At 42.2% G+C, this 26,533-nt stretch overlaps 4 protein-coding genes across 5 annotated transcripts; 1 reads left to right on the top strand and 3 right to left on the bottom strand.

The window, feature by feature from the left end:
• Positions 1 to 1,543: 1,543 nt before the first annotated feature.
• Positions 1,544 to 3,829, bottom strand: LOC103984812 (calmodulin-binding protein 60 B). Of its 2 annotated transcripts, none has more exons than XM_065108406.1 (8): positions 3,573 to 3,829; positions 3,357 to 3,435; positions 3,208 to 3,260; positions 2,617 to 3,095; positions 2,367 to 2,527; positions 2,092 to 2,286; positions 1,906 to 2,005; positions 1,544 to 1,801 (listed from the first exon to the last, which is right to left on the bottom strand). In XM_065108406.1, exons 1-8 carry the CDS (start codon positions 3,683 to 3,685, stop codon positions 1,722 to 1,724), a joined length of 1,260 nt encoding a protein of 419 aa, XP_064964478.1. In that variant the 5' UTR covers positions 3,686 to 3,829; the 3' UTR covers positions 1,544 to 1,721. The 2 variants fall into 2 exon arrangements, with proteins under 2 accessions (XP_064964478.1, XP_018681623.2); XM_018826078.2 differs by having other exon boundaries at positions 3,522 to 3,661.
• Positions 3,830 to 5,839: 2,010 nt separating this feature from the next.
• LOC103984675 (zinc finger protein GIS3-like) lies at positions 5,840 to 6,454 on the bottom strand. Its single transcript, XM_009402224.3, has one exon. The coding sequence runs from the start codon at positions 6,452 to 6,454 to the stop codon at positions 5,840 to 5,842; it is 615 nt and encodes a 204-aa protein (XP_009400499.2).
• Positions 6,455 to 11,021: 4,567 nt separating this feature from the next.
• LOC103984674 (V-type proton ATPase subunit G) lies at positions 11,022 to 19,344 on the top strand. Its single transcript, XM_009402223.3, has 4 exons — positions 11,022 to 11,133; positions 12,856 to 12,969; positions 18,685 to 18,785; positions 18,876 to 19,344. Exons 2-4 carry the CDS (start codon positions 12,882 to 12,884, stop codon positions 19,017 to 19,019), a joined length of 333 nt encoding a protein of 110 aa, XP_009400498.1. The 5' UTR covers positions 11,022 to 11,133; positions 12,856 to 12,881; the 3' UTR covers positions 19,020 to 19,344.
• A 2,150-nt stretch (positions 19,345 to 21,494) lies between these two features.
• On the bottom strand, positions 21,495 to 24,465 carry LOC103984673 (small ribosomal subunit protein RACK1). The gene is made up of 2 exons (XM_009402222.3): positions 23,506 to 24,465; positions 21,495 to 21,774 (listed from the first exon to the last, which is right to left on the bottom strand). Exons 1-2 carry the CDS (start codon positions 24,379 to 24,381, stop codon positions 21,676 to 21,678), a joined length of 975 nt encoding a protein of 324 aa, XP_009400497.1. The 5' UTR covers positions 24,382 to 24,465; the 3' UTR covers positions 21,495 to 21,675.
• Between the last annotated feature and the right edge of the window lie 2,068 nt (positions 24,466 to 26,533).

The following is a 26,533-nucleotide window of genomic DNA, read 5'->3' on the forward strand; positions in this document are numbered from 1 at the left end:
ATGGTCGTCTTTATCATGATCGATGACTTCCCCAGCAAACTCGTATACCTCATCTTCCTCGGTTTGGATCAGAGCTTTCGCTTGTCAATCCAAGGCTACGATTGGATCACCGGTTAGCCCCAGTCCGGAAGAGACTTCCCGAGTCAATGTCCCACCATCAGAGGAAGTTATCCCTTTGTCTTCCGATCGTGGAGACAAATGCCAGGGAGGTGTCATGTGATTTGGTCCTTCCACGAAAGTGTTGATCGACGATCGCCACCACGGAAGTCTTCGGTCTTCGTTCGGCGGATTGCTGGTCGACTGGAACCTTGTTGAATGGATGTATTTGTTTGATGGGATATAAAGAGAAATAACTTTTGTATATAAACAAATACAGGTCATAACATACAGTGAAATTAAATGAAACCATAATTAAATAAAACATCAAGATATACATAAAAAATTTGTTCAATGTAAATGATAAAAATCACGGGATAAACTAGAGATAATCTACTACAATAATAATAAATATACAAATCTCAATCTCTTGTCTAAAATTCTAGCAATAATCACAAGAGAATAACTGGAATACAATGATCACGTCATTGTGCACAATATCTAAGTCCTCCATACTTCTTCTCAAGTAATCACAGTAAGAATCTATTATAGATCCGATCTAACATGAGATGAAAGCACGGTTATATGATCGAAAACGATCTCTCTGTGTTGTTATTATTTTCTTCCCTTTTTTTTTCTACCTTATTGCTACATTTTTTTTGTCTCTTTTTATAGTCACCACACCCTTCTAATATAAATTAGAGTTAGCTTAAGAGGAGATGAGCAGTGGGCTAATAAAACCAATCTTGAATTGAATATGGGCTGTTAGCCCAATAGTATTTTGCCTGCTCTCTTAGGAAGCTCGCTTGTAGTATTTATGAAGGATTTAATTTTTTTAGAAAAAAAGGAGGGAAAAAAAGTACATTATTATATAATTATTCTCATTCAATCTAAAATTATAATAGTTCTTTTATTTTTAAATTTTATTACTTTAAAATCTTAATTAATACTTAGTTTATTTTCTAAATTGCTCTTAATATATCTTAAAATGCCAACACATTGATATCAATATTTTTTTCCTTAATATGTTTTCACAAACCAAAAAATCATAATTTTCACTATTGAAAATTAAAACAATTACTTATTATAGGTTGAGATTAGAGTTGCAACAATTCAGTCTTTAAGAACAATAAAAAAAAAAGAATTTAGCTTTGATACCATATGATATGATGAAGAGAAGAAGAAGACATACAATCAATCGTACAATTATTCTCATTCAATCTGAAATTACAATATTTCTTAAAATTCGTTTTGAGGAACCTTATGTCCAAATCACGGCAATGAAGTTTTTAGTTTTGGCCTATGGAAAACATCACAGCTACACGGCCATCACATAAATATACCATCTACAAATATACATATGGGAGAGAACAGCTCGCTTGCCGTATCCATTAATGAAGCTCATTCGTGGCGTCCGAAGATCGCCATCGATGAAAGACGAACACTATGAGCAATACATCGAAAGCAACTCCACTTCCTGAAGAATAACTAAAGTACATCGAAACAAGTTCATGCTTATTGCATCACTTAATATAGCAATATATAGAGACTTATTCTCCTTCATAACTCGTCTTCTGGTGCCACCAGCTGAATGAGCAGTCTTCGTCGACTGCTCGACTGTGTCGTCACAGTCCCATCTCCATCGGCACAGTGCTTGGAGAAGCTGCAATTCCATGAAGCTCGTCTGGGATCATAACACTACTGCCTGTAAAATAAACAAATCCTGGTCTCAATTTCTCGAATATATCGATGGAAATCTAGCTATAATTAATCTAGTTCTTGCTGACAAGAAAGAAGTAGTTCTACGACTTGGTTGTGCTTCGGTGGCTCTAATGAGTGATGCACCATCTATTTCTTCCAACTGGTTCCAGTTCTGGTATGCGTTCTGGATCAGCATCTGCAGATCGATCTGCGTAAAAAACATGACAAGATCATTATTATTCTGACAGGCATGGCTTACCAAATCTATCCTAAATCTTAGCATATTATCCTCACTGCATGCTGCGGAGTAAGCTGTTCCAGAGCGTACGTCAAGCCGTTCACCATAACTCCCCAAACTTGGCATATAGGGTTGAAGACTACTGCACCGAATTCCCCATGGTACAAGTATAGCTCATCGCCAATGTTGCAAGTACTCGCATGAGTAATCGTCTCATTCCACATGTGTTCCGACATCCCTTGTCCCAGGATCTAAATTGCAGAGCCAAGGTTCATGTCACGTTCACAACACATACATATATATATGATTTGGATGTCAGCGGACGGCTTACTTGTCGCAGGCGTTGCTGATTGGCGACTGATAGCTTCAAGAAATCTTGCACGGTTGTGATTCCCGCAAAAGCCAGTCTGGCGTCGAATTTTCCGTTCTTGGCTATATTCTTTAGTCTCCAAACCTTGTCGTGTCGGGATGGAGGAAAGTGTTTCTTGTTCACTGTAAGATGACATGTAGAAGGCAGAATTAGATCGACAAAAAGCGCATGTTCTCTGCACAAGATTAAGAGACATAGAAGCTGTTCTTACACTCTCCACGATGATCTAAGACCGTGAAACGTTCTGTTATTGCTTCTTTGATCCTTACTCCTTCATAGCTCCCCGGAGAAACTCTTGCACCGAGTCTGAAGTTCCGAGATCTTATCCAGCTCGAGTTATCTGTGAACTCGAGCTTCTGTATTGAAGCCATGCCTTGACGCAGTGTAACTCTGCATTCTCCGACGAGTAATGGCCTCTTCCCCTTCCGTTCTCTTAGGACGTGGCTACTGAACTCCTTGGGGGTCCAATTGTCGTCATCGTTAAAGGGGAAATCTCCATCGAGGACAACTATTTCCACTCTGGGAGGTGGTTCGATTGAAATAATAGAACTTGGGCCAGATTGGCAGCGTACAAGTTGGATTTGCAGTGGATTGTCGTCCTTATCTTTGATTTTGCCTTTGGTGAAGATGGGTAGCGAGAGTGGGCTTGTGAAGATGAGTTGCAAGCTTGGAGTTTGCAGCTGTGGGGACCTGAAGAGGAACAGGCATGTCTTCTTTTGAAGCTCATATGGAAACCAAGGAATCAAGTTTTCATGCATGTATTGTGAACGATTAAGAAGGTCGATCAACCACATGCTTTTACCTCGGTAATTGTCCCAAGTGATGAGTAAGCCTGCGGTCCACCTCTTCACGCACCTATATCAGCAAATAATTTTCGCTATGAGAGAACGTACTTATCATTGAATAATAAGCTAAAGTGGAAGGTTGCATGGTTCATCATGACGATCGTACCACTCTCCGAAGCAGTGGTTCTAATGCCGAGCACAAGTACTTCTGCATGCTTGTTCCAACCATAACTTCTCGGACGACGCTGTCAAAAACAGCAATTTACCATAAACTTGGATATATATGTATATATGTGCAAGAACTCAAGAGAGCAGATGTTATCATGCAAACCTGTGACTGAGAGAAAACATGAGACATGCAGGCTTAGAGACAGTTGCTTACGAAGAGAAAGAAGAGGAGGGTGTCGTCCGTCTCGCCACTGCCGGATCTACACCATTCTGCGAGTCCAGGCGAAGGTCCCGCGGCTCGATTCGTTTTTTGATGCATGCATGCATATTTTCCTGGCAATTTTAAGAAGCCTCGATCCGAGAGCGAGGTTGAAGTAAGCAAACAAGAGTATAGAGGCAGCACCGGGAAGGAGGGGGAGAAGGAGAAGGAGAAGGAGAATTCAGATGGCTCGGTACGTGGTTGAGAGCTCCCTAAATGCTTGAAAGCCTCAGGAAAGAGCACAGCCTTAGGAAAGAGCACGACAATGCTTGGGAAAGCTGATGGAAGGATAGCAGGGCTGTCACTGCCTCCGCGTGAATGAGTGACGTCCCGGATGAGGTCAGTAACTTGACGCGGTTTGACCAAAGAACTGCATGGTCACTTTGTGGAATTGTATCTCATCCGTTTAGGTAGTTGAGTCTAATCTATTGATTGAAGGGCAAATTCCTCAACAAAAATCTTAAGTTTTTATTTTTATTTTCGCAAAACATTCTTTTTTTATTTATTCTTGTAAAATTTTTATTTAAAAAATAAATTATTATTGATTTTTATCTCATCATCCCGTCGTGGTCATCCGGAGATCCCGTCATCTCATCCTATTTATAGTTATTTTTATCATTGTCATCTTATCTTTTCAAGTCAGATTTCTTTATTTATCATCTTTGACCCTCGTATGCTTTCCGATGTGTCATCCTTAAGGAAGGCATCATCGACCCCTCCTTAGTCTCTTGAATTCTAAGTTTCTTATACTAAACATGCATACCCTTACTCGCTTTCATCCCTCATCATTGTTCGATCAAAAGAACAGAGAGATTTGGAAAGAAAGCACTGACGGTGCCCAATGTGATGGGTCATGCAAGAGAGAAGAGAGAGGAAGCCCTATCATGATCGTCTATTTTTCCTCTATTGAGATCGATAATGGGGCTTTAGCAATACTTCGATAATGGTGAACACCGATGATAAAGACGAAAATAAGAACGATGGAACACATAAGACAATCGATTGGGGCGAAGGCTAGAGATAATATTATCTTTTAAAATAATTAAAATATAACTTAATTTGATCTTAATTATTTATTTAAAATAATTAAGATCAAGTTAGTGATAGTATATTTTGGGTCTAGCTAGTCTAACTAGCAAGTCCGGTCTCACTAATTCAGACTCAGCAGCAACCGAGTGGTCTTTATACCATGGAGTCAAACCTCTTTCACACACACACACTTTTAACTTATGAACATTGATATGCCGCTTATGAACAAGAAGAGGGCATAATTAAAATATGGTATGAGACCTATTTATGATATGAACAAGATCTCGAAACAGCTGATGGGTTATTTGGGCCTTCATGGGCTTCGGAGGAGGCCACGATGTGCAAAGGGTACACTTGCCAATTGGAATGTAATTGGATTACTAATTTTCTCAATATTTAAACCAATTAATTTATCTTATCATAATGTTTAATTTAATATTCCAATGCTTCAAATATTGACTTTTGGAGCTAACTTGACTGCAGTAGCGTATCTCACCTTTATAGATTTGTCTCTTGGGTTGCCATCTCATCTCATATGGAAACGGATGGATTAGAACCACCCACCACTCCCTTCTTCCCTACACACACAATTAAGTATGATTGAGGTGGATCCATTCACCTGGAAAAGACATCATTTCCTGGGGGTTTCTTTTGGATGATGCCATGATTTAAGAAGCTAAGGCTGCACTAATTTCTTCCATGAACTTTTCTTGACAAGAAAGTAAGTGTAAATTTCAAGCCAAGCAAGCAAATCTTTCAGTGTTATCTCACCTAACATTTCCTCGAATGGGAACTCAAAATCAACAATGTTGTCGACAAGCCCAATCTAAACGACGTGATACGTATCTTAGGATGACGCTCTCTTTTATTCCTATTTTGACCCGTCTTTCAGCAATAGACTACCTAACCATCGCCTTTCTTCTTCTTTTTCTACAAGCTAGAAAAGAAGAGCACACACTTTGAAGGACGCCTCGAGTTCATTGCTTCCTTCTCTACATTCTTAAGTATACTTTAATTCGAAGTGGGCTTACAGAAGAAAGGGAGAAAAAGGGGTAACGCTTGATAGAGGCCACCCAATCCGTAGGAGCACACATTTACTTAGAGAATACTAATCAAAAGCAAGAAAGAAGAAGTATCGTGCATACACATCATAAAGATGTATCGGTGACGTGCATCGTGTGAACACGGAGGAGTCAGGAGCCAGTCGGAGCAAGACTAAGGTGGAGATCCACGTCCTCCGTCGCACCCTCCGCCACAGTACTCCCGTCGAGCCGGGTTCCGTTGATGGGACGGCTCGCTTCGGAGCACCACCGGAGGTCCCCATCCCCATCCTCACCGTACGCCGCTGACGTGCTGTAGTAGGGGGGCGGCGGCGGGACCGACGAGGGTAAGATTGCACGTGCGGCGAGGGATGAATGGGAGGCCGGTGGGCTCGGGAGCGAGTACCAAACCCAGCTCGACCGCGGCGGAGCGAAGGCCGGGGAGGCAGCCCTCCGGTGGTAGTGAACGTTCGCCGCCGCCAGCGGCGAGCGGTGGAGGGAGGCTCGGTGCAGCTGCTGAGCGCGCCTCAGCTGCTGGCGCTCCTTCTTGTGGGCGTTCTGGTGGCCGCCCAGCGCCTGCGAGTTCGCGAACTCCCGGCAGCAGTACTGGCACTCGTACCTTCTCCCGTCTGCGGCACCGCCTCCTGCCGCCGCGTCGCCAGTGGCCTCCGCCGTAGGGGCGAGGAGTTCGTCGTTGTCGGAAACAAGGAAACCGAAGAGCTTGAATCGTGGGTTCGTGGATTTAGCATCGCACTCTATCCCTGCCATGATCGATCTCCTGTCTTTGCTATACATGCCTTACAATTGTATCATACTATCATCTCTTTCCAACTCATGGAATGAAGGAAGGGATGTGTGAGTATTTATATGCGAACCATGGGGAGGTTTTCTTAGCATGAACACGAGCAGGTGTCCTGATTAAGTGGGAAAAGAGGTGCTTAAGTGGTAGTCGCGAGTCTCTTGCGGCAGGCAGTGCAGTGCCTCTTTCTTGGGCACGTACATTTTGGGTACATCTTCTTGGTCGTACAGGAAAGCCAATAGGAAAACGTCCAGTGCAGTGCAGTATCGCAGTCACTCCAACCAATAAGAGCTGTTGCTGGTCCGTGCGATTGGAACCATACGCAAACAGCGACAGCAGTACGTCCTTCCTGGAGGCAGAAAAGTTCCATATACAACGCTGGTCGTCTTTGCATTAGATTATTTCACACTACAGTTTTATTTATTATCATAATTTGTATTCATTATCTACGGAATTTATAATTTTAATCCTGAAATTAAATTATTCTATATTACAATTTGAGTACTTACGCAATAGCAGCAGTAGTCCATCGAGTTGCTACAGAAGTCTTCTCTTCACAAAAGTTCACGGGTTTGACACCTCCCTATCCCTACCCCTAACCCACGCAGCACATCAAACAGTATAACAGTGCGACAGTTCACCCGTATCGCCGGACGGCAGTCAGTCCCCACGTCATGCATGCATGCATGCATGCATATGATACGTACCTCCAACCAAATCTCTGCTGTCGTCCACCGCCATCTGCACAGTGTGCACTGTCACCCATGCATTGAGGTGCAAACAGCTGACACAGCTTTTGCCATATGATACGGATTCATGATGTATCTACTTGCTGCTACAACCTTACACTATTGAGTTCGTACACAAGTTCGGATTGTGGAAATGATAACGTAGCAATCTGCACGCCGTTGTTGCTGCTGTTTACGGGAAAAGCTATTAGCATTCTTGACGTGATTATCTGTTGCATTATCATTATTTTTCCATGTAATGTTGTTTGTCTTATTTTGAGGAATTGATCTACTCAGGAAGTGAACGCGCATAGATCGTTTTAGAACAGTCTATGATGTGTTTCTAATGCTTGTCATCTACCACTTGCTTTTGAAACACGAGATGACGCGATCCATCTGTGATTGTACATGGAGTGAAGATGAGAGATGTCAATGACGCAACACCCACCTGCAGAGTATCTTTCATGGAAGCTTATGGTACACTTTTAACCTCTCTACATACACCCACTGTAGATAACAATAAAAGAAGAAGAAGAAGAAGAAGAAGAAGAAGAAGAAGAAGAAGAAGAAATGACTGAGCCCACTCGATCGATTTGCAGGCTTGAGATGAGATAGTAAAGAACAGCAATGCATCATGCCATCTGATTTGGTTCATCTTTGTCTTTATATTTTGGCATCGAGATAATACATGGTGGTGTCCATCATGGAGCCTGTGCAAGCACAATCCCAACTCAAAGTGACAGCATCCATAGCGTGATCGGAAGCCTTCGGCATTGCTCTGAGAACAAGGCACATTAAAACAAAGGATTCGGTGAGGTGACGGTGCCTCTCGATAAAAGGAAGGGAAGACCTTAAGGGCGATGTGAAGTCACGCATAGTGTCTTTATATGTTCTTCATCCCAATATCTTATAGCTGCAGCGATTCTGTCTACGTCTTGACAGGTCTATTTCCAATAGTACCATTGCGAAGAAAAGGAGGCTTTCATGAGGAAAGGAATCACATTTGAAGTCTATCAATTCTCCAAGCTTCAAAGCAAAGCCCTACTCGTGTCTCTCCCTTTGCCACCTACCCATGTTAACAGTAGGTAAAGCTTCACACAGCAGCGTTTTACGACAAACAAATTATGTGGTGATGCAAACCAGCAATAATTCGCCAGGCGACGCCACCATTTGATGATTATGAGAATAGCTCGTCGATATGGCTGCCTTTATCCACACGATAACCTAATTGGCCCCTCGAAAGACTTTCCTCCTGTAGGTTGCATGTTACTGCGTCACACGAAGTCTCTCCTACCATGGATTTCCTTGCGCTTGTCTTTTTCTCTATGGAAAGCAGCTGAGGTGACTCTTTTAGATAACAACATGGTTACGACCCGTCACCTCTCAGGCCTCTGGATTCTCCATGGCAGGCATAGTGGACCTATCGAAGTGTTCTCTACTCTTGCAGGGTGCCTCGCTCCTCGTCTTCCTGCATATTTGGATGATAATATTCGTGAACTACTTCTTATCTACTTTATTATCCATTTATTATTATTTTTTTTCTTTTATCCCACATTGCTAATTAACTAGTTTTAAAGCCTAAAACTAGTATAAATAAAAACCCCTTCTAAGTCTATGAAATTACTAAAAAATAATATATTTAAATATTACAAAGATATTCTCCACTAGGAGGAGTTGATTTCTGTCGTCTTCACTTTTAAGGTTAGTCTACTGGAGTTATTTTTCTTGATTTTGTTTTTGTTCTGTATCACAAACACTCTCTAAATGATGAATCTATTCATTCAAACAGTTTAATAAATGATTAATTGGATGAATAAATATAATAAAAAAAATTTTCAGAGAACCGATTCGATTCCGATTTCCAAAACCGGAACAACTCATTCTGGAACACCAAAATTTACTGCATCCGTCTTTAATCTCTATCTATTGGTGTTCTTGTTGCTTCCGTGGCATCCGACGACTGGACATGGATGGAAACACTCCACCAATGGATGTGGATGGCGACATCCAGGATTGCCAGAATCGGGAGGAAGGCCCACTCACCGCCACCACTCCAAGGAAGTCCTTTCCCTTCTCCATTGAGCTGGCTTGCTTTTGAGTTGATATGAGGTTAACACCCCCACACATCTTGTTTCCAGCTGTGTTCATAGCCTGTTCTAACAATTCAAGCAACGTCGGCAGTGACTTCTGCTGCCGATGGCAAATGAGTGTCCCCATTAAACAAAGGACCCCATATCTTCTTACATGGATTCCCACAGTAGACTCGGTGGATTCTTGCGCCTCTTTCAACTCGAAAAGTGCAACATCAGCCTAACATGTCTCTTAAGTCGATTTGATACGTACCAGTCAAATAATTATTTGAAGGGTGTTGAGAGTGATAAATGTTTTTAGCTTCCGTGTTGTTTAGTGTTTTGGCACTTTTCGAAAGCAAATGTTCTCACACAGCAATTAAATATATGTCAATTGCATACCAGTCACAAATACGTGCGATGGTTCGGTTGATTTACTGTTGTAGGTGCATGTGCTTTTCGCATGACTTCTTTGTATTGACGTGGGTGTTGGCGTGGCAAACCGGAGTAGGAGGTCTGATGGGAAGATGATTCGTCGAGGATGATATGACTTTAGAGATAGAGAGGTCGGGTAGAGGAACAAGAGTCTTTCTTGTTGCACGGTTATCTCCTAGTGATGATCGTTGGTAGCCCTACATAATAGGTCTGTATCGGGGGGCTTTCGACCACTCCAATGTTTAAGTCAACGAGAGGGAGAGAGGGAGGGAGACAATAGTATAAACTATGTAAATAAGAGAATAGAGAAGTTATTGTCTACTTCCTTGGCTTGGCCTAGTGCATGACCTTTATACCTGGACACCGAGCAATCTGATCATGCGTTAGCCAAGACCCTTTTACTTTGAATGGTAGAACACTTAACGAGGGCAGCTTGCTGTCATCATTAATATAGAGGCATGGTTCGAGATATCAACCAAGTGGTATCTAGGGAAGTTTAGGTATGTTGTCCTTAAAAGATCGATCGTTTTCAATTTTTTTCAATTTTTATTATTTATTAGTCCTCGTAAATTGGAGGGTATTAATATTATGCCTATCTCATGAATCAGAACAATCTACCGCTCTCGCCCTGCACTTTGTGTGTAGCTTTGGTTGTTCAGTAACCCAGTTCAAAAGATATTTTACATAAAAATAATTAAAAGAAAAGAAAACAAGGCAAACAAATCCTCCGTAAATAACAGATGCCAATTCTAATACAAAGTGGATCAGTAAATACTTGGGATGTGAAGACATCCACAGTTACACTCCAGCATTTAAATCAAAAATTGGATGGGTCACAATTTTCAATAAGTAAAAAAAATTAGGGACGTAAATTTAATTCTCCTAAAAATAAATGAAAGGAGGAAGTGTGGATTAGCACTTAGCAACGGGATTGTTACCAATGGAATGACCAAATCCTTACATATGGTTTATTGCATTCCTACCCTAACCTCTAAATTATAATTTATGAATAATATAATTAATTCAATATTAGTTCGATTCTATAGGATTCTCATCGAATACTTCTATAAGAAGTATCATATTTACTTATTTTACATGCATCCTTTCAGAAAGTGTTTTTTAGAGTAATAAAAGAATAACAAAATAATCACAATTACTGGTAGAAGAGAGAAATCAGTTAGTTCTGAAAATATGTGGGCCCATATGGCCCGGGCCGGGCTGGGCTGGGCAGCCTATTACAATATTAGTACCAGTAATAATTAATATAATAATAATGATGGAATAATAGAATATTATAATGGATCAGGGCACGTCTCCTGAGACATCGGGTCGGTGGAATCCAAGAAATAAGGGCCAACCAAATCCCCATCCCCATCGCCGTCGCCTGTTCTTCCTCTTCGTCTTCGCTCAGAGGAGGTACGTCTTTCCCCCTTTCTCCCATGTTCTGTTTCCCTTCCTTTTTGCCGATCTCAAATGGGATCTCGTTGTTTTCTTAGTTATACATGGGTTAGATCTCGATGCTATGTTCGATCTTCTTGCTTTTCTTCTTCGGAGCACTTTTTGTTTTCCTTTTTCCTCCCTATATTTGCTGAATTTTCGGTAATCACAGCGGTCGTGATGGCTTTGCGATCTCCAAGCGTTGTTTTGACTGTTGATGACCAGTAACTTGGTGGGTGTTGTAGTCTTCTTCTCGTTAGGAGTGATTGCTAGATCTACATGGAACTATCTTGGATTTCCTTTAACTGGTTGATTTTTGTGGGTTCCGATTCCTGATGAAAGGGGTTGGCTATCTTTTCTTCTTCAAGTCCGCAGAAAAGGATTCGTGCTCGAATCTTCTACTTGGAGAGACTGGATGTGCTCGTGTTGATTGTTCTTCGTAATCTTTCCGTACATTTCCTGTGTTTGCGACTCCAATTCTGTGGAGAAAAGCCTTGAAAATCTTACAAAAGGCTTCTCATTGTTTTGTGCGGGATCGCATTTGCTCACATCAGTTTTGGAGTCCTTTGCCGTGGTTCTTCGCCGGTTGGGTTATGTTTGCTTACTATCGCATGACTCCTCGATGAAATCAGCAATAGTCATGTAAATAAGTGGTGGAGATATATCGTATTGGCCTCTCTTTGAATGGCTGTGCTGTGTTAACCACGAACGGCACTCATTGTTCTGTCCACTTAGGTGCATGGCAGGGTGATCCCCTGGTTTGTGCGGTGTTTAACTTATCGAGTAGTTCAAATCTGATTATGATTCACAGCCTATCAATCTTTCTCTACCAGTTTGAGGTCTAAAGTTTTAATAAACTTAGACATATGGTAACGTCTGTACTCTGAGCTCTTTAATGATTCTCGCCTTGAATATGATACAAGGATTATGATCTTCTAAAGTTTTGATAAACTTGAGTTTTGGTAACAGCTATGAACTGAGCTCTTTAGTGGCTCTAACCTTGAATATGAGAAACAAAAAAGATCCTCAAAGCACTTCCTAATGCAGTTCACTCTGTCCCTGTCCTCACACTATCTGATCAGAACCATTTATCAATGGATTTGGACATTCCTCTTCAATTTATCAATATAAATGGGTTGATGCAAAGTAGAATAAGATTATCAGTTGCAAGACTCGTTTGATGATTTTTTTTTATCTTTTAGCCATATATAATGGCATATCTAATACAATTCCCTACAACGTTTTTGTCTGTATCACTTGGCATTTATAAGTAATCATTGGGAGTCTCTTTATCCTAGTTGGTTACACTGTTTCTGTCATCTCTACATTATGGCATATGTGGTAGGACGATCACTTCTATTTTACTAAACCTCAAATTTGAACTAAAATTTGCAATGTATTTGCGATGTTTGTTTTGGATCAGAATGTTTTGCTCAATCCAATTTTACTTATTATGCATTTGACTCCAATGAGATTTTTTGTGTATGGTGCTTTTTCAGAATATAGAAGAGAGCTATCCCTGGTACAATGTTAATGTTCCCTATGTTTCTTTAGCTAGAGAGACATGAGCTAAACCCCACGGAATTAGTTACTTCTGTTGAATATAATTTTGATACTTGCTTTATATTAATCAAAATTTGTCACCTTAATCTGTTTTTTATAATAACAATTTACATGCAATATGGACACATTTGTGTTCAGTCTGTTTTCTTGATAGGAGCTAGAAGATGGATTCCAACAGGCGTCAGAGTGGAATTCAGCAATTGTTGGCTGCAGAGCAGGAAGCACAACGCATTGTCAATGAGGCTAGAAATGGTTAGTTCTGTTAAAAAGCAGAGCTCAAATCTATAATATATAGCATTTCTGTAAATGAGCTTCATATAGTTTTTCTATCTGATATTTGTTGGTTTTGGTGTACCTTGAATTTGCAGCTTGATGCATGAAACTAAAATCTCAAATATTCAACCAGGAAAATATTTTTTATGACGATACCCTGAGAATGAGGATTTAGGGAAATATAATGCATATGGAAGGATATGTATATTGTCATTTCTTTCTTAGTGACTAGTGGCTAGCAGTCGTTGGGTTGCTAGATTGTATATTGTCATGCTATTTGAGGCAATTGCTAGTGTGTGTCTTAGAAAAACTGAATAATATGAAAACCAAACCTTCAGCGATGTCTGAAGACCAGCCATAGAATCTTTCGTGCATGTTTTCTTTTCATAAATTAAGTTTAGTGTTGATAAAATCTTATAACTCATCATGACAAATGCACTGAGGGTTTCTTGGATAAAGATATGAAATATTAGATGATTAGTGAAACGAGAAAGGAAAAAAAAAGGAGTTAAGACTCTGTTTGATTCAAAGAATAACTCTTAGGGATGAAGCTAGACAGGCTTTCTTTTTTGTAATATTTCAATTTTCTTGTAGAGTTAAAATCATTAATCAAGTCAAATAAGCATGTGCCACTTTGTCACGGACAAACTTCTAAACAAGGTGTTGGATGTAATGATTATGTATGTCCGTGTCGTTTGGCATGTTCATGCCTTGTACAGAATGTAAAGGGGCAGCCGAAGGCTTATAAGTCCCATGTTAGTTGGGTTGGTGGCCTCTTTAGGCTTGTAAATAAAGGTTGTGTCATGTAGACACGTGCGAGAGCTTTTCGGTCTGTAATGGACCATTTTACCCTTTGTTGTGCCACTGTTCAGAGCTTGTAAAGTCTGTTTGTAATTTGCTTTGTCTATGAAGTGTTTTTCGGACATGTTTGCTTGTGGATCCCGTTTGAGGCGTTCTCTTTAACCCGTTCTCTCTTTTGTTGGTCCTAAGGGACAATGGGAGGCTTCGGGGAGGCTGACCTTTGCGGACGGACGCGCAAGGGTGCCGCACGACTTAGGCAAAACCAGCTAAGTCCGTGTCATATGGTATCAGAGCGGGACAAGCACTCATAGAAACACTTGACATGCAAACGTGGGGGACCTAGCGGGGCTGCGTTGAGGGCAGTCAGCACACGCGCGACCGTTTGAGGGAAAACGGGCATGGAGATGTAGGGAAAAGAGTCGCTCAGAGGAGCGGGCATCTGACATTGGCATTCAGAGGAATGGCCAACCCTTCGCGCAAGAGGCACCACGAGAACAGGCAAGCTTGGAAGAATTTGGAGCGCACAAAGGTTGGGATGGCTGAGTTTGAGCTACGGCTCAACGTTGACAACTATACTTGATGGTGCTCTAGGCAGGCGAGGCGCTTGGCAAGAATGAGACCATCCAAGGTAGAATGAGTTGCTCAACGACCAAAAGAGTTATGCAAAGCTCACAGAGGTGAGGGGAATTGCTAACTCGAAGAATTTGGTACTTATGCATGGGCTTGTATGCGGACGATGGAATGTTCGTGGCCATCCCAAGGCGGCCGAGACTCGGCGCCAATGGAGCATTAAAACTTTCTCTTCGGCATGCAAAGGATACGTCCGTAGAAGGCTGAAGTGTGCAACGAGTTCAGCATGTTGCTAGGCCTTGAGGAGTGCAGTGGTGGCTGTATTGACGTGGAGGCGCAATCTAGCAAGTGCGTTTGCAAGAGGCAGAACAATGCACAGTTTGTTCAGCAGATCGGAGTAGTCCAAGGGGATGGTGGTCTCCAAAACGAAGAGAGATGTTGCTCCAACGAGACAGTTATCCAGGAGGGATAAGTCTCGGCACTCCAGAGGGAGAATCATGTGAGACGGACTTCACATGTTGAGGAGGAGTACCTCACGAGGAGTTGTCGCTTGATCTCGCTCGAGAGAATGCATTGGTGGATGCATTGCGAGATCAAGTGGGGGAGCGACCTCAAGCAACTTAAATGAAGGCACACTTAGAGTCGATATGGAGATCGGACTCAAGGGAGGGTTGACCCGTGGGAATGGTGGGCGCGAGGGCCACCATCGACTCAATGCAAGAACGAGGAGCGGAGCAACTTGGGTGTAACTTGGCGAAGTACCCAAGCCGCATGAAGGGAGCCAGCAGAGAAGTTGGAACATGGAGCAGAAGCACAGTGCTTTCCTTAGACAGAGGTCAAAGACATGAACTCTTGCAGAGGCAAGGGTAGGATCATGATGTTCCATGGGTCCTTCATCCTGACGGAGCTGACTCATCTTGTATGGTGCTAAAGACGAAGGGAGCTTCGCGGCACATACACCTTAACTCGGAAGAGCATTTGATGGAGGAACTAAGGCGACTCAACTTGCGGAGGCGAAGTTGGGTTCAGAAGGCCTTAGCACGGGGCAAGAGGACGCAGAGGCGGGTACTCTTGAAGAATATGCCACAGTGTTGCCATTCAAGTTGCTATGAAGGAAGCAGTGCGCAGCGGAGATTGTGCTGGTAGGGGCAGAGGCCCAGGATCCAGACAATGGTGCACAGATTACAGTGAAGTCGGTGGACTTCGGGAGCTACTAGGCGACGGACTGTCCTAGAGCGGTGCTTCATCTAGGTGTGACCCAGGAGTGGGTGGATGAAGGTCGATTGCCAGAGGAGCGAACAAAATCGAAGGTGGAAGGGACCCTGCGATGTATTGGCAGAGGCCACACATGAAGGGTTCACAATTCGAGTTTATTCCACAAGGATCAGAATGCAATGGAGATGTCACCAGGAGGCGACATGGTGTAGCGGATCGTGGTGGAACAGTTCGTGGCAATGCGATACACACAATCTGTCCCGTGAGGGATGAGATCATATGGAGGTATGATCAGGAGCTACTGGGAGCTCCGCTTCGGTGAACAACACGACGGCAAGAAGGGCTATGGATTCAAGGAGTGAAGGCCATGGTACCGCAGAGGCGGGTCTTCCGTGCGTGCATCGAACTTTGCATCGGACGAAAACCTTGGTCATCAGCATATGGGGGCTGTGTTCCACTAAGGGAAAAGTTCGAATGCAAGTACCAGTGAGTTCCATGGGAGGGACTTGATCATGCAGAGGTATGATCGAAGTAGCTGGAGAGTTGGACTGCTCCAGAGCTCATATTCGCTTAAGGGAGCCCGACAAGTCAGAGGACAAGGTCGAGTAAGCGAACGTTGCTACCAAGGAAGCTAAGGAGAACAGAATCGGTGCAAACCCTACAATGTGATGGCAGAGGCCATACATGGGAGTTGTAGTCTGTATTTCCATCGACCAAACAGACTGCTTGGAGAACACAGAGGTGTTGAAGCAGGAGGTCGAAAGGGGCGAGGAAGCGACGACAAGTCCAGAGGGACTTAGCTACCCAAAATCAAGCAATCAGTGAGAATGGAGGTGGACTCAGAGGAGTGTCACGAAGGCATATCTACTGATTGTGAAGAAAAGGGATGTAGATGCGAGGCGACGGATAGTAGGGCCATGGGCATGGCAGCGCCATGGTACCGCAGAGGCGGGACTTCCGTCAAAGTCATTGATCCCTTGCTCTCACGGAGGGAGAGCGCTTGGTCGTGAAAGGGGCCGAGGAGGTGGAGCATGCAGAGGCAATCTCCAAGTACCGAGACAAGGCTGAAGGGCAGAGGCCAAGAAACTTCGTAAGACCGGTGTCAACAAGTTTCTCATCAAGATAGCCGTAAGTGAAGGACTTCGGGTCATGCAAGAGTGCACGACCAAGGAACGAAGCAAGCAGTACGCGGTGCTGTACCTTTGCTACTCAGTGTAGTAGGCGGCAGGGTTGATGGAGAAGACGGTATAATCCCAGAGGCGACCTCATCTATCAGAGAATTACTCCAAGTTGGGGTGAAAACTTCCTGCATTCCAGAAGTTCAATGGCATTGAGAAGGTGAATCACAGTAGCTAACTCAACGCAAGGAGTGCAAACACTTCAAGTGCTTCAGAAGTGTGAGCAAAGAGCAGGCGAAGGCCAGTAACCAGCTCGATGCATGAAGTACAACCTCGAGGAGGCGGGCGAAGTCAAGTAACCTTTGCCTTCTCAACTCTTAAGAGAATGGGCGAAACCGAGTACCCCAGTTCTCTTATCTATCCAGCAGAGGAGCTCTGCACAAGTTCAAAGACCCTTCGAAGAGAATGGAAGACAACAGTTGTCAAATCCTCACCAACGGTGATCAGTGCTACTGAGAGTAGATTGTCCGCTTCATTTCCCAACGAAATGCCAATCGAAAGCGGAAGTGATGCGAACCTACTTGGATGTGACAACTAACTGAAAGAAGAGTCAATGAGCATATGTTGTGGAGGAAGGACCCAAAACATCAGAAGTTTGCGAGGCGATGCTCGTTAAAGCTCCAACAAGCATCCACCCAGTTCAAGCAGCATGTGGAATTTTTGAGAGACTGGCGCAGTAAGGATGGTCTTTTCCTTCATTTTGGTGGATCCGCAGGAATCAACGAGGATCAACACAACTCAGCCAACCCCACACCAGAGTCAGAGTCATTGGCGAGTTGAAGCAGCATGGCGGATCAAAGGTTCGACTACTCAAAAACAGCAGCGGAGAGCAGCTGGGAGCCAGGAGGCGCATTGCAGCTGGAGCAGAAGATTGAAGACTCAGCAAAGGCGAAGAGTTGCAGTGTTCACAAAGGCTTCGACGAGGACGTCGAAGGGATAAGTGGGGGAGAATGTCACGGACAAACTTCTAAACAAGGTGTTGGATGTAATGATTATGTATGTCCGTGTCGTTTGGCATGTTCATGCCTTGTACAGAATGTAAAGGGGCAGCCGAAGGCTTATAAGTCCCATGTTAGTTGGGTTGGTGGCCTCTTTAGGCTTGTAAATAAAGGTTGTGTCATGTAGACACGTGCGAGAGCTTTTCGGTCTGTAATGGACCATTTTACCCTTTGTTGTGCCACTGTTCAGAGCTTGTAAAGTCTGTTTGTAATTTGCTTTGTCTATGAAGTGTTTTTCGGACATGTTTGCTTGTGGATCCCGTTTGAGGCGTTCTCTTTAACCCGTTCTCTCTTTTGTTGGTCCTAAGGGACAATGGGAGGCTTCGGGGAGGCTGACCTTTGCGGACGGACGCGCAAGGGTGCCGCACGACTTAGGCAAAACCAGCTAAGTCCGTGTCAACTTGTTGCATAGAACTCATTGAAAAGGTTGCAACAAAATAAAGATCATTGAGAATGAACATTGCATAAGAAAGCGATAGCCTCTGGAAATTTGGGTACGCAAATTTGGAGCCACTTTTGATGGTTACTTTGATATTTGGTAGACATAGGGATACTTTTAATACTTATGTCAAAGATTTGCCTGATATGGTTTATTTCTTTCTGTATATATCAGACAAGCTTTACTACTAGTCGATGATTGTTACCCTGATTCCATCAGTTTAATGAAATTTATTGAAGCTTCTAGTTTTGTTTTGTTTTGTTTTTTTAGTTTCTAGTTTCTGGACATATGTAGCATTGGAAAAAAAAAACTCATTTCAGTTTAGATTATTAATTCTTCGAGTGTTGGTTTATTTTCTCATCATTGGAAAAAGCTAGTTGGAATAAAATAATATAAATGGATTTGACATTAAAATTCAAGGAAAAAAGAGCCCATTTATTGTCGAAATCTGGTGGATGAATGAGCTAATAGAAGAATCATATTTGTACCACAGCCAAAATGGCAAGGCTGAAGCAGGCTAAAGAAGAAGCAGATAAGGAGATTGCTGCATATCGGGCACAAATGGAAGCCGAGTTTCAGAAGAAGGTTGCTCAGGTGAGTGGCTGCCGATGCCTTGGGTTTTGGCCTTCTATAACATACTATTATTGCGCATTTAGCTTCCTGTTACTTGTTGTGACAAAACAGAGCAGTGGAGATTCTGGTGCAAATGTTAAGCGGCTTGAGCTAGAAACTGAGGAAAAGATCCAGCACCTCAAGTCACAGGCAGCCAATATTTCCAACGATGTGGGTCAAATGCTTTTGAAGCATGTGACCACCGTGAAGAATTAGGCACCATCACCACAAAAAAAAGAAAAAGGACAGTAAATGGATAAATAAGATTTTGAACCCTGATTGGTCTGTCAACTGAACATTCATTTGTGCACGCACGATGCTGTGTTTGTTGTTTCCTTGAATAAGATAGATGCCTTTGTGGTTGTACCGAGGCGCCTGTACCACTGCGGAGGTATATCCTAATACCGACTATTTCTTTTCTTTTGTTTATTTGATACGAGGGAAGAGTAGTCTTTGTTTGGAAGAACAAATGGCAATAATTTTTTTTTTTGCTTGATTTAAGTGGATACGATCTGCGTATATACAGCAGAGCGTTTGACGATGTTGACTGAGGTATTTGATTGCTTGTTTATTCGTTGAAGTGAAAAAGGTAACATCGTTTTATTATTCAAACAGCGGAACACGTATCGCTGCAATTCCTCTAACCCGGTGGCTTCGTTGTCATTGTAATTGGGCGTCTAAGGAAGCTGCTTTAGTGGTGTTAACAGAGATTGTCGACTCGTGAGTCGGCTTGGTTGATTTATTATCGAAGGTGCAGGGGTTTTTTTATGGCTCCTCTTTGCTAACGCGGAGAGTCGACGTAATGAACCGACGTGGAGAGCCCACTGGGGAAAGGTGGTTCGTGGGGAGCGGTTTGGCCCTTGTACGGTGAAGTTGGGTCGCCTCTTGGCTGTGTCTCCGGATGGTGCCGGGGGCGGTCCAATCCTCGTATGGTGAAGTCGGGTTGGACAGTTGGGTCGCCTACTGATCTTTCCGATACTTAAGTTAGAGAGATGAAAGGAGGTTAACAATGTAAGTGAGAGAATGAAGAGCTCTTGCCCACTTGTCCTGACTTGGCTCGGGGCTTGGCTTTTATACCTAGGCACTAGGTAGAGCATACGAGTCGTCGTCAAGATCTCCCTTACCTTGCATGGAGGAGGCATTTAATGCGGGTAGCTTGTCGACGTGTGTCCCCAGGGGCGACATCTAGGGACTATCGAGATGATGCTTCCTTGCTTCTTTGGGTCGGGTAAGGTGTGGTCTCTTTATCATTCATGCGGAGTCATTATTTTTTCCAACTACGAGATCGGTGATGAGTGGGTCTTGCGAGCCCATTTCGAGAATATGAGGCAGGCAACGTGGACTCCTGTTGGAGGCCATAAGGAGTAAGCGGTTCCTAGGTTTTTGCCTAATGTTGCTTACGTGGTGAGGGCATGTCTTGAAGTGCTTACGTGGTGAGAGCATGTCTTGAAGGACATCACTTTTCCTACATTCTTGTATGGTGATGTGATCGTTATTGCTGGCACGGTGATGGTTGGTGTGAGGCCTGTTTGGGGCGGGTTATGCTTTCTTATTAGGGCAATCATTGTTTAGCCGAGTGTTGGCTTAAGGGACCTTTATATTTTTTCCTTCCTCTATCTTCATTCTCCCCATTCTGCACAGGAGTAGATCCACAATAACAAATGTTGGCTTGACCACTTGAGTGTGAGGATCAGTAACAATCCACCATAATGGGTCTTAATTCGATTATCATAGCGGGAGTATCAGAGTATCGATCCACCATAGCGAGTCTTGATTCGTCCATCGTAGCGAAAGCATCGATATCAAATTCATCGTAACATGTCTTAATTTGACCATCATAATCGGAGTATCGATATCAATCTACTATAACAACTTTTGTCATGATGAGTCTTGATTCGACCACCATAAGCGAGAGAGTGACTCCACCTTAACAATTTCCTCCATAACGAGTCTTCTGACTTCTGTCGTAACAGGTATTGATTCAACTGTCATTAGGAGAGGGGATCCACCTTACTAGTTTATGAGTCTTGATTTACAAATATAATTTTTTAAAATATAAAGATCAAAATATTAAAAAATAATTAACTATAAAAAACAATCTATAAGTAAATTTGATAACATACTAAAAAATATAAAATATAATAAAATTTTAAAAATTGTTGAGAGTGTTGAGATAAGTGATTAGCCATAAGAGTCGCTTAATCACATTCACATGATTAACTGCTGCACCAAAACTCAGAATCAAAATCAAAACCATGGAAACCGATCCAACTTCAATTTTATCTTCAACGGGCGAATTTATCTTTCAAGAAAGAGTGATCATATCTATCGCAAAGCCAGAGAGAGATGGCCATGTCCATACAACACGATCCACCACTGTCCTTCCAAAACAAATATTTGAACTACTACGAAAAAGCAGCATTTAAACAACACGCAGAAATTTTTTTAACGCTAGCGCAATACTCCCTAACTATTCCTTTTACACGCCCAACCCTTTCACCGACTTACCACAGCTAATTAGCTGAAGATAGAGGCATCGTAGCTTGTACAAAAAGCTATATTTGACGTGTAATAACTCTATATTTGACGTTGTCAAGACACTGTAAAATTTTAAAAGAAAAAGCAGGCATAGAAATTTTTCCAGGAGATAACTACAAATGGCAGATTACCGTAAAAACCACACGAGAGATATTGCTCCAAAAAACACTTAATATTGCCCAAAAAAACAGACTGTCATAAGATTGCCAGAAATGTGCCTTGCAATTGCTCCAAAAAAGATTAAAATAAAAACCAGAAACATGCAATGTTCTTTCCAAAGCAAAAAAAAAAGAGGAGCACGAGAGAAATTCCTATTCGCCTTCCCTCTCTACCTCTAGTACCGAATCTCCCAAACTCTGATGGTTCCGTCGGTGTAACCAGTGAATAGTGTGCTACCATCTGCGCTCCAAGTCAAGCTTGTGCAGTACAACATCTACAGAAACAGTTAAAGACCAAGAGCTAAGTCGACCATATCATCTAATCAGATAATTATCGAACAACATGAGACGCAATCGTAACTCATAAGCTCAAACACAGAAGCAAATTTTTATGATTGCATATTTAAGAGAAAACCTATTACTTTATTATATATTCCCAATTTGACTGTCCAACCAAACCTATAGAAAGACATCTCATCAGAAGACAATCAGCAAGGCCATGATCAGAACTGTCTGCAGCAGGTGCAAGACAAGAATTGCTGCAAAGAGATTTCTAGTTTAATCACAACTTGGTTTATTTTACCAGTCTAATCTTTTCCATATCACAAATGTTCTCGAAGGTTACAAACACTACTGTCATCACAATAAGGAAATGTCTAATGGTGAATCTGTAAAAAGGTCCAGCTATCAATCTAAAATATTTATTACCAATTCAGATAGAAAACTCCTTTTGGAAAATTAAATGCATTGTATCAAAATTTGGTGCAATGGTCAAGATTCATCACAACAATTTGACACTATGTAATTTGACATGGTGGCAATAGCTTTAGATATTAAAGGTTATGCAACTATGACATACAAAGATTTCCGGGGAAATAATACACATAATATACTTAAAAAACATGCACGAGTGCAAAGTTATGTAAGTTCATACGTAAAAAGAAATGCATGCAAGTCCCTAGAGATAAAACTAGCACTTGTCAATATCAGTAAAGATAAAACTAGATCTGTCAGTTAAATAAGATTAAGCAACTACTCAAATACTGCAGAAGCAGGTAGATCCAACAGTTAACCAAAACATATGCCATACTTTATAGTGTACTACATTTTCTGAAAGACTGTCAAAACTAATTCAAGATAAATCAAGATCCATCAGATAAACCAGCCTGATCATCTCAAGTTCTGTCCCAAGGCAGACAAATCCATGAGTTAATCCAAAACAGGACTCAATATCTAACTTCACATGCAGAAAAATGCACCTCATCTGTATTAATAAATAAAGAACTTTAGGATAATAACTAGGGATCTAATTTATGTAGAATTTAGTAGGACCTTTGATCATGGAAATCCTAAGTTGATCGTTTACAGAAACATGTCAGACTTGCCATACAAATATTCAACGTCAGTTAATATAAAACAGAATCTTGTGAAAGGTTCTAGCTACAGCAATATAAATGATCTGAGATTCTGGCTACGGTTAGGTTTCTAACCAATGACCAGAAATTTTGCACTAGTCTCAGCAATTTCTATTGAGAATCTAACAGATAAAGTTAGAACAAGAATTCGAAAAAGAAACAAAAGGTTTTCGAAAATTGAGAAAACCCAGCAAAAATAAATCATGTGTAACGAAATAATAACACTTACAACCATATTGCATCATTGCTGATTTCTGAATAATAAAAACTCAGAAAATGATGAGACAAATTCAGAAAAACCACTTGACGTTATATTCAAACTAATACAAAAATTACCATCTAGTCAATGTCCAAGGAACAAATATTTAAGAGTGGAACACAAATAAAGCCATTATTTCAACAAAAAATAAATGAATGTTTTTTCATTCTATTATCTAGAGACGAAAGCAAAATATGAACAAAGATGGCAGAGCCACAAACTTATTGGATCTAGCAAACAGCAAAGGTAATCATTGAAATATACATACACAATCTAAAACATGCAAAAAGATTAATTGTTTTAGTGTCATAAAACTAAACAAAAAAAACTACCTGGTTCTTGGTGCCAGTGGTTTCAGGCTTAAGATCCTGCACGATGGACTTGCTCTCAAGGTCCCAGATCTTGACGCTCTCCTGAGTAGCAGCGCAAAGCCAGTACCGGTTGGGACTGAAGCAGAGCGAGTGGATGATGGCCCCAGCATCGAGTGAGTAGAGGCGCTTCCCCTCCGCGAGGTCCCAGAGCAGTGTGACCCCATCCTTGCCACCGCTGGCGCAGAGGGAGCCATCGGGGCTGACAGCAACTGTGTTGACATAGCCGGCGTGGCCAGCGAGAGTGCAGCGGAGCTTGCAGTTGGTCAGATTCCAGACCTTGATGGTGCGGTCCCAGGAGGCAGAGACTATGGTAGGCTGGTAAGCATTGGGGCTGAAGCGGACGCAGCTGACCCAGTTGGTGTGGGCGTCGGCATCCTGGATGGTGTACTTGCACTCGCCGAGGGTGTTCCAGAGCTTGATGGTGCGATCGCGGGAGGCGGAGACGATTTGACGGTTGTCGATGGAGAAGGCAACGGATAGAACGTCCTTGGTATGACCAGAAAAGCGGCGGGTGGTAACGCCGGTGGACAAGTCCCAGAGACGGAGATCGCCGTCCCAGGAGCCGGAGAGGGCAAACTGGCCGTCAGAGGAGAGGACCACATCCTGGACGAAGTGGGAGTGGCCGGTGAGGCGGCGCTTTGGAACGCCGTAGGAGGAGCCGGTGGCGGTCCCATCCCCAGAAGCAGAAGGAGCATCCTTGGTAAGGTGCCAGACGAGTACAGACTTGTCCCGGGATGAGGAAACGATCATGTCGGAGTTATCGATGGGGGCAGCGATGGCCGTCACCATGTCGGTGTGGCCGCGCATCGTGCCGCGGAGGACCAGGGTGTCGGCCATCTTCGAATACCGTAGAGGACGGGGAAGAGGAGGAGGAGGAAAGAGAGAGAGTGGCGGCCGCGGCTAGGTTTTGAAGCGAATAGTAGAAAAGCGAGACAAGGTGACTTTATATCGGAAGCGGCGGAGGAGCGGCTAGGGTTTTGGACGCTGTGCACGCGACGGGTCGGATCGCTCGGCGAAACCTCACCCAAACCCCAGCCCACTCGGTCCCAACAAACTCACCTCAGTGTGCCTATTTTACCTGCCTCCTCCGTCCTAATTCAAATTTGCCGGCTGGTTACAGTGAAATGAGAATAAATGAAACCGCTAATTAATCGCCACGAGACGAGCAAATCTGCTGTTTGTTACGATGAGTTATGGGTACGTTTATCTCGCTGAAGACATACTTGGTGATGTGGCACTTTCAGCACATCCACGTGGCAGCTGATGAGGACCGTGATAGGATTGACGAAGGACCTTCTGACTGACACGATACGACATCTTAAATCTGAACGAGATGACCACACGATCTCCGCGTTGTTCGGCGTCGAACACCACGGAACTGTCCCGGAAAGCTCGGAATGACATCACACGACGAAGACCCATATGAGCCGATTGATGCTTGTCCGTAGGAAACAAGCCATCTCGCTCGGTGTCGTACAAGTCGACGCCGAACATCATGAAGTCGTTATGCAAAACTCAAAATGATGCTGCACGATGACAACCTGTACGAGTCAATTGATGTTCGTCCGCATGGTATAAGCCATCCTCCCGAGGAGTTGATAGCCATTAAATGACCATGTATGCCTGACCACCCCTTTGCATGTATAAAAGCCAACCCTCTTACCAATGGGAGGAGATTTCACATACTCAACTCACTCTTATTTCACTCAGCTTCGGAGGGATTGAGTCAGAAAATCCTCCTCCCGACCTCGACCTAAGTGTAGGGGCTGACAATGACAAAGCAGGCGACGAGGCCCACAACCCAATTTGACTCGGCGCTCACTTACGGCACCCAAGTCTCCACGTAAGTAATCTTACGCATCCGGGATCAGATCGAGCCGTGCTAACTTATCGACCATAATATAAGGGTTCTTTTGGCCATATAAAAAACTGTTCGTTGAGTGGTGGCGCATCACAGCAGTCGTATAGCAATTCAATTAGATCGAACTGTCGTTTAACTGTGAAGATTATCCCCAGCTGCCGCTCACGTGACCGACGGGAGCTTCTTTACGTGGAATCCACGGTAGATCTAAGAAGGCTGTTAAGGTGTCAGTATTTTAGTAATTTTAATTAGATTCAAACTAATTTTAAGCAACCTTAATTAGATTTCAAATTATTTAGAGTAATCATAGTGAGATTTGAAATTATTGTAGGATTCTGAATTAAGATTAGGAATATGATTAAAAAGTAGCAAGATGGATTATATCATGTATTTCGAAACTTTAGTGAGAGATATATAGAGAAATATATATTTTTGAATTTATGTGAGAGGAAATATAAGTGTTTCAAGCTTAACTTTATTGGTATAAGATATTTTTCTTATATTTGGTTATAAGGACATTGTTTGGTTGTTGGTATTTAGGATTTTACTTTTAATTTTGAGAATTTTCTCTTCTCAAACAAATTATATTAATAATGTCCAAAATATTAGATTTATAAATATATTATTTTTATCACTTTTTGTAAAGGAAGAAATTATTGCAAGAAATATAGATGATAGTCGCCATTCCAAGCAATAAAAAAACTCCTATATCTTATCAAAGAATGTGCCTCTTTATTATATTATTTCGTCATGGATAACATAATTAATAATATTATTGATGAAGATTCCATCATGATTATTTGAGACAAATTATGAAAACCTTATTCGACTAAAATCTTAATAAGCTATACTCGAAAGGAAATTTATATAAGCGAACAATGTAAAAGGTAAGTGATTTAATAGAATATATGAACATATTCAAATGCATGTTGGATCAATTAAACAATATTGATTTAATTGATCCAACCAATGGTGAGACTCTACGATAGCTTCGTTAATGTAATTATCTTTTCATATTGATAATTGGACTCATAAGAACTTTGTGAGTGAAATATATCCTAAATCTAATTTAGGACAGCAAAACTTATAAATATTAATAACTTATATATAAGTAATTTCTTTAGAAAA

This window comes from Musa acuminata, chromosome BXJ2-5, assembly GCF_036884655.1.
Source record: "Musa acuminata AAA Group cultivar baxijiao chromosome BXJ2-5, Cavendish_Baxijiao_AAA, whole genome shotgun sequence".
NCBI lineage: Eukaryota > Viridiplantae > Streptophyta > Magnoliopsida > Zingiberales > Musaceae > Musa > Musa acuminata.